The sequence below is a fragment of the Triticum dicoccoides genome, chromosome 5B (genome assembly GCF_002162155.2).
Source record: "Triticum dicoccoides isolate Atlit2015 ecotype Zavitan chromosome 5B, WEW_v2.0, whole genome shotgun sequence".
Lineage (NCBI taxonomy): Eukaryota > Viridiplantae > Streptophyta > Magnoliopsida > Poales > Poaceae > Triticum > Triticum dicoccoides.
The window spans coordinates 73,625,658-73,633,737 of NC_041389.1; the positions used below are offsets into that span (position 1 = coordinate 73,625,658).

The 8,080-nt window shown below is 42.7% G+C and overlaps 1 protein-coding gene across 1 annotated transcript in view; it reads left to right on the plus strand.

The window, feature by feature from the left end:
• The first annotated feature begins 1,039 nt into the window (after positions 1-1,039).
• Positions 1,040-8,080, plus strand: part of LOC119307432 (probable inactive DNA (cytosine-5)-methyltransferase DRM3) — a 15,675-nt gene continuing 8,634 nt past the window's right edge. Inside the window, exons 1-8 of the mRNA XM_037583508.1 lie at positions 1,040-1,271; positions 1,361-1,459; positions 2,252-2,348; positions 2,482-2,528; positions 3,335-3,418; positions 3,513-3,606; positions 5,608-5,705; positions 6,354-6,453. Of these exons, the coding sequence (XP_037439405.1) occupies positions 1,269-1,271; positions 1,361-1,459; positions 2,252-2,348; positions 2,482-2,528; positions 3,335-3,418; positions 3,513-3,606; positions 5,608-5,705; positions 6,354-6,453 (622 nt within the window). The 5' untranslated portion in view covers positions 1,040-1,268. The remainder of the gene's footprint in view (positions 1,272-1,360; positions 1,460-2,251; positions 2,349-2,481; positions 2,529-3,334; positions 3,419-3,512; positions 3,607-5,607; positions 5,706-6,353; positions 6,454-8,080) is intronic.

Below are 8,080 nucleotides of genomic sequence, written 5' to 3' on the forward strand. Positions count from 1 at the left end.
CGCTTCATCAAAATCAGTTTCGCTCCACTAAATTCACTTTGGAGCAATTTCATTGAGAAGTGGTAGCACTATCAAAGAGAATGTTTGGCTTCAACCTAGCTCCAGCTTTAAGAATCAGAAATTTGGTGGAAAGGTTCTATTTGATTGGTTGAGGGGGGAGAAACGAAGGGGTATCCACTTACTGGTGGCAGTGGTGGGTAATTTCCACCCAACTCCAGTTTCTACAGTTTTTTGAAGCACCCCCTGAAGAGCTTCATAAAAAACATGAAGTTGTACCCCAGATTCTAGTTTTTTTGCGGAGCGGCATATCGTGGAGCTACCCCGTTTGGCTTGTGTTTTCTTGAGCGGAGCTGAATTTTAAGGAGCAACAAGCTCAAAATAATAGGTTGGTCATAGAAAAAATGAATCAGAAAAAATAAAATCCAAAAATGAAAATTAGAAAAAAATGAAAAATAAAAATGTGCACACTTGTAAATAGGCCGACCAACTTTGATTATAGCTAATGTTTGGTAAGATTTGATTTGATTTGGATATAAGTGGTGGAAGGCAAGAAATGTTTGATTTTATTTGAGGTTTGATTTGATTGAGTTAGTGCATGACATTATTTTGAGAAAGTGTTGATTTGGTTGGTTTTTGTTTTGAAAAAATGTCAATTCTTATAGTATGCCAAGCAAAAATTAATAGATTGGTCATAGAAAAAATGAAACAAGTTTTTTTTTAAAAATAAAACATAAAAAAAATAAAAATAAAACGCGTGTATCAATTTTGATTATAGTTGATATTTTTGTAAGATTTGATTTGATTTGGGTATGCATAATGAAATGTAAGAAAAATTTAAATTTAATTGAGATTTTGTTAAAATTTCACTAAAATGATTTAATGCATGATATTGTTTTGGGAAAGTGCCGATTTGATTGAGGTAATGGAGCATTAATTGAACGGCCCAACTTGACTGGGCTTCATCGAAAAGTTGTCCGTACAACGCTCGCGGCTGTAATATAGGGTTTGTGGAGGGTTGGTCGGAGTGAGGCGACACCACCGACCCCCTAAGACAAAAAAAAAAAAACTCTCTGTCGGAGTCGTCGGCGCAGGAGGCAGGACCACCTCCAGTCCTCCGCGATGCGGCGGCTAGGGCTTTGACCGCGTGCCGTGTCCTGCTCGGCTCCGGCCGACCACCACCTCACTTACCTCACTCTAGCGCTCACCACTCCACTGTCGTCATCACCATTTCTTCCGCAGGGGTCTCGTCTGAGGCGGATTCGATCGAGATGGTAGCGGCTGGTTCCTCTGTTCACCCGTGTTCCTCTTTCCGCCCGCCCTTGTGCTGACTCGCGGTCTCTCCTTGCCACACTAAACGCAGGTCAAGATCGAAGATTGTGATGGGGATGGCGCCGCCGACCCGCCGCAGCCCAATCCGGCTCCGGCACCCGCTGCCGTCAAGGCGGAGGAGGCGATTGATGTATGTGCTATCTGAATGTTGTGGTAAACTACTGTTAATGGATTGGGGAAAAACGGGAGAAGTACGCGAGCTGAGTAATCGATACTCCCTCCGTCCCAAATTACTTGTCTTAGATTTGTTTAGATACAAATGTATCTAACGTGATTCGTATAGCCAAATTTAAGACAAGTAATTTGGGATGGTGGTAGTATTTGTTTAGTGCGTACTCCCTCTGTAAAGAAATATAAGAGCGTTTTGCAATGAACTACATGTGCTTGATTGTTTAGAGGCATTGTGTAATGAGTGTCAATTGCTGCCTACATGTGCTTGGTTCCTATGTGATTGATTTAGCGAATAGGATGTCGGTTCATCGTGCCCTAATTCTCTAATCAATATGTTGTGTACTTTTTCTAGTGATGTATATTTGTCTTGGATCTTAAAGTGGTGCTTCTAACTGAACCACCAATGTCAAGTTTCTGTTTTTCTCTGTGGAAACCTTTCACCTGTCCTGTTTTGCTTTCACTTGAACACATGTATCGTAGCGCCAAAACACAAGGAGTTATTATAGATTTGATTCTTGTGTTGGATGTAGTCCGCATTTTAAGATTGGAGCACTAACAGTGATACAGTTGATTTATGGTGTTGAGTATTTCAGAGTAACTAGAATGCTATCTGGCCACCTTTTCTATATTGCAAATAGAATCAAAGAATCGCAAATTTGTAGGACTACCACAATGTTGCGACATTCCCTTTTATTGGATTGTCGTTAGTGAAGTTGTAAAAATGACATGATGTTCTTCACTCTTACTCTAGGATGGTCAGCCAGGCTCTTCATCCAGCTATTTAAGGTCACACTTTATTGGTATGGGATTTTCACCAATACTGGTTGACAAAATGCTTCAAAAACATGGTATGTTATAATATACAAAATGTTTTTTTTATGTGTACAGCGATATGAAATCTTTACAGCAATGAACATACAGTTAACTTAGAGCAAATACCTTTCGATCTATAGACTAACCACACACATATCTCCAATACAGGCGATCATGATTCTAACACTATATTGGAGTCACTTTTGTCTCATCATGTAAGAGTGATTCTGATTTTCTGATGCATTCTCTAGTTGATATGTTGGGACAGTCGTAGTGTTTATGTTCTGCTTTTATAGTAAAATTATCCCTTCTTGAGTCCTCGATTGAGTAGTTTGCTGTTAAAAGTCTACCATGGCCCTTGTGGCCCTATTCCTTTTCATGATCATTAATAGATTACTGATTCTGGTTAAAAAGAAATAGCAGGAAAAATTGTATAGAATGGGAAATATTGTATAGAATGTTAATGATTTCAATATTCCCCCGCAAAAAGAATATATTTCAATATTGATACTGAAGAATTCTTATTTCCTTAGATTTTTTTCTTGCACACCAGTATCGGTGCTTGATCGCTGCCATCCTGTAAAGATCTTGTACTTCGTATTTTTGTGTCTCACGAACCTTGAAATTATCGTTGTTGATATGTTTGCTTTTGTTTTGTTCTATTTTGTGCAGTTATTCTTTCGTTCTGTATTGTTGCTGGTTGCTAGTGTAACTTTATTTGAGGATATCTAGAAGATAGAACGATGTCTTATTTAGAGGGCTAATTCTCGTCATCAATGTTTAAGCTTTTGTTTCTTCTATGCGGTTATTCCTTCATTTTTTGTATTGTTGCTAGTCACTAGTGTGAGAACATACAAGGAGTTAGAATAATGTCTTATTTAGAGGGATATTGGCTGGTGTCAAATCTGGCATTCTCATCTTTCAATTTTCATTAATGGTATTATGTTGCACATCATGAAAGAGATCTAAATTCATGCTCTTCATATTTCTCAAATTACCTTGATGCTATATGCCCCCTCAGAATTCTGGGTCCGAATCGTCAAGTTCGTTAGGCAGTCTCTTTGATTCTGACAATGAAGAAAACAGTTCTAAACAAGACATCAAGGTGATTTCCTAGCCATAGTTGTTATCATCATATTCTTCGTTTTGAATTCTTTAGACTAATATTCTGAATGTTCCTAACATGTTCCTAACTTCAGCCGGAGCCAGATTCTTTCTCAGAAAGGAGGTCATATTTACTCCGCACAATGAACTTCTCACAGACGGAAGTTGATTTAGCATTCGACCAATTAGGTTTGTGATTCTGCATTGACTTGTAAACATAGCAATTTTTTTATATATTTTTGATTGTGTAGTGGCGCCAAGCTTCCGGTGTTCTCTGTGACACGAGTGCCACAAAAGCTAAAGGCATGTTCATGTTCAACAGTTAGGTGTAGCAGAAATGCGCATGTTGAGATGGATGTGTGGCCACACAAGAAAGGATCAAGCCTGGAATGATGATATACGTGATAGAGTTGGGGTAGCACCGATTGAAGAGAAGCTTGTCCAATATCGTCTTAGATGGTTTGGGCATATAAAATAGGGTTAATTGGATTCATGCCACTGCAATTTTCACCAGTTGGAAAAATGTCATTACAAAAACCAAAGTTGGAAATATGCCACTGCAATTTTCACATACCTCTACATATGCCATTTTCAACACTACTGAGCCATATACTACCCTTATATGCTTGTAAATACCTTTATACGGCTCATGCAAAAAAAAACCTTTATACGGCAGCGGTCAGAGGCACGTGCGACATAGCTGGAGGCTGGCATCACGGATGGTGGCGCGCGCAACGCGGCTGCTGATTCCAGAGCTCCGCGCACTTGTCCATGGAGCCGCTGATCCCCGAGACGCCTTGAGCTCGAGTTGATTCCGCCAGCCGTCAACAGCGCGCTGCCCGTCCACGCCCCGTCGTTGGCCTCGCGCTCCCTGACCGTGTCACTCATCGCCCGACCTGCCTGAGCTCCAGCCGCCGCCCCATCGAAGCCGGCCCCGACGAACTCGCCGTCTCTGCCCTTCGCGTTCACAATCCCCGACAAGCTCGCCACCACGCTGCACTCCACCGCCCGGGACGAGCTCGCTCACCATGCTGCATCTGCCTCTAGACTACGCCAAGTCCCCGGCCCCGTCGTGTTCTTCGCACCACTACGACCTCCGCCCGTCGAAGCTCGCGTGCGTGCGTTGTGTTTCCGGCCGGCAGCAGAATCGCTGTTTTCGTGCGTGTGAGCCAATGAAGGCCAAGATCAATCTGTGCATGAGAGGATCTTGCCGGTGCTAGGATCTTGCCGGTGCTAGGTGCGTGCAGGTTCGATCTGGAGCGGAAGTCAGCTTGCTAGCTGTGTAGGCCGGAAGTATTCGGCGGCTGGGCAAGAGAAATCGCGTTTTTCAATAACAGTTCGGTGGGCACATGGATAGTATGGTCAGTACTGAAATACACATTGTAATACAAGTCTTTATTGATCCGTTATTCTGTTAAGTCAAGATAATGGCGTATGTAAAGGTGTGGAAAAGTTGTAGTGGCATATTTCCAACTCTGGTTTTTGTAATGGCATTTTTCCAACTTGCGAAAGTTACAGTGGCATGAATCCAATTAACCCTATAAAATATAGGGCCAGTTCTTTGTGGGGCTTATGGTTGGCTGTGGAAATAAGCTGCACCCTTAATTAGTAGGCTTCTAAAATAAAAAAAATTGGTTGGGCTTCTAAAATAAGTTGGGGAGGGGGCAGCTTGTTTCCACAGTCAGCCATAAGCCCCAAAAGAACTGGCCTGTGGGCTTCTAGAAGCGCCAAATGCGTAGCGGATGGTTAAAGTGTGTTGATAATGTCAAGAGAGGTCGAGGTAGACAAAACTTGACATGGGAGAAGTCCGTAAATATAGATCCGAATGACTAGAATAACACCAAAGAACTAGCCCTGGACAGGGGTGCGTGGAAGTTAGCTATCCACGTCCGAGAACCATGAGCTGGTTTCGAGATCTTATGGGTTTCAGCTCTAGCCTGGCAGAACCATGAGTTTGTTTCGAGATCTTATGTGTTTCAGCTCTAGCCTACCCCAACTTGTTTGGACTAAAGGCTTTGTTGTTGTATAGGTGTACCAAGAGCACACAGTCTTATCACAACATCGTTTATTGTAAATATGTATCAAAGTCAATTTAGTAGTGTTTGATATTGATTTTTCTCTCATTATATTCATTATAACAATAGTACTATTCGTTATAACAATAGTACTCCAACATATGCTTAATTTTAGGTGAGGATGCACTACTTGATCAGCTTGTAGATTTCATTGTCACTGCTCAAGGAGGAGTATTACCGGGAGATATGGAAAATGGCCATGCTACAAATGAGGTTTTTTGTCCTTTTCCTTTTGTTTCTCTTTGCTACTTCTACTTCTAAATCTCGATATTTGTAGACACAAAGTATACTTAGAGCTAGCTATTCCATGGTCCCTTTACAATATGCACTACATGAGCAATCAATTATTTTTATAATACGTTCTTTCTGCAAAATTCAATAGTCATTTGCTTTTGCGATTATTGGTTTGAGACTAAAAATAACATACCGTATAACACGGGAAAAAGGCCTCCAGCAGGAACTCCATAAATCTGTTTTTGAAAAGACTTTCATATTATCTCTATCAAATAGTGAGTACCATCCGTAATTTTGTTATTTCTATTGCAATTCTTTTCTGATGTGCTTGTTTACTGTGGCTTATTTCCATGCGTTCTAGGTTTCCATGTGTATACCCCAAAAAACTTGTTCAATAATCACCATCAACTAGTCTGTATTATATACATTTCCTCGTTAGCAACGATAATAGTCAACGGTTGTAGTATGAAATTTAGACATGATTGCTAACATCTATCGTAGTTATTGCCTATGTTTCTAGCTTTTATTTCTTTAACACTTAGTATATGGGATTCTAAATTGCATACAAATGTGAGGACCTTTTAGGCTGAAGGCTACAACTTTTAACTTTAAAATGCACTTTTCCAGGTAAAAGCTGAATCATTGTTTGGGGTAATGGATAAAACGCTTCATTTGCTTCAGATGGGTTTTACTGAGGAAGAAGTGTCATTGGCTATTGATAGCTTCGGTAGGTCAAAATTGATAAGTTTTAAATTATTCAATATATATTGTTAGCTTCTAGTACTATTTTCACTAGATATACTCGAATCCTTTAAAAGATTATTTATGATATATGTGCCAATGGATTGCTTACGATGCGTGCTTATAACATTTACGCAAACTACATACTCTTCATCCTTCTAGCAAGCACTATATGGTGCATTGTTTTTGGTGAAGCATTCTCATCCCACGCCAGCTTCTCTCCACCCACCTCTCCCGTCCGTGCTCGCTGGAGCTGTCGGGCAAAGCCCCGTGCGACTGCTGGCGGTGGCGGGCTACCGTCTCCTCCGCAGTTACTCTCGGATCCCATGCGGCCCAAACCCTAACCCTAGTCTCTGTTGCACTGCCATCGGGTGCTGCTCCTCCCCTCTCCTCGTTGTGGTGCCCATTGGCCCGGAGCAGGATGGTCGCAGCCAGGAGGGCCTTCGGTTGCCCTGCTCTGCTCGTGGTGTCTCTCCCCTCCATCGTGACGTTCCTCCGGCGGCCTAGTGGTTGGATTCGGCTATCTTGATGGCAGGCCCGATGGCTTGGGTGCCTATTGTGCCGCCTTGATGGCATGGTCGCTCGACATCTAGCCGAGTCTTCAAATCTAGAGGTGCTAGATCTGGAGCCTCCATGGCGTGTTCCTCGTCCATAGTTTGACAGGTGACTAGCTATGGGTTTTCTCCAATGGAGGGGTTGTAGCAAGGGCTTGAGTGGATTGGACAGGGGTCGTTGCACGATAGGGTGGCCTGTGCCAGGGGGATGGTCCACGCACCGAAGAGGTTATCTGTGCTTCTGAGGCAAGCTCCTTGTCTGCGAGGTTCTGGTTGTTGGGCTTGACAGTGGGTGACGAGCTTCGTGTTCTCCCTTAATGTTCGCAATGTTGCTTGTCGGTGCCTATGGAGGATGGGATATCAGCAGAAGCTGCGCAAGGCCTAACATCGTTCTCCTCTGAGGTGTTACTTCCATGCCCCTTCTCTCTAGGTCTTCCAGTATCCTTGCCTTTTGCTGCGGTCGCCCTCCTTCATTGTGCCCTTCTGCGGTGCTCTTGCATGTGGTGTGATGTCAATGTTCGCTCTAGGGCCTTCCTGACGCACAATGTTCCGGGCTTCTTTTAGACGGCGTGCTTCTTCGTTTGGACTAGGGGTGGATTAACGAGCTACTCGGCGTTAAGCTCGTTAACAAGCAAAAAAAACTCTGACCGGCTCTGTTCATCTGATGCTCATTAAGCTCTAGCTCTCACGGTAGGTCATGAGTACTCAGTATATCTACACGGACATGTGCGGTACAATATGCAGAAAGGCCCTTATAGAATGTAGAAAAACACAAAGGATACACGGCTAAATATATATCTCTACCCCCCCTGCCGGGTAAACTCATATTGGCTAAAGTGAAAAAGAAGAAAATGGTAGAGAAATTCGGCATGGTGCTCACTAAACCTCCATAATTTCTAACAAGTCGAGTCGTATGTCGGTCATATGGAACACCAACACATAGAAAAGGGCTGAAGAAACCAGTCCATGACTTAACATAAGTAAAATGCTACCTCCAATTCCCTTTATGTTTGATAGAGCCTAATATTCCCCCGGAGCACGCCTCTTACCCCCCCCCCC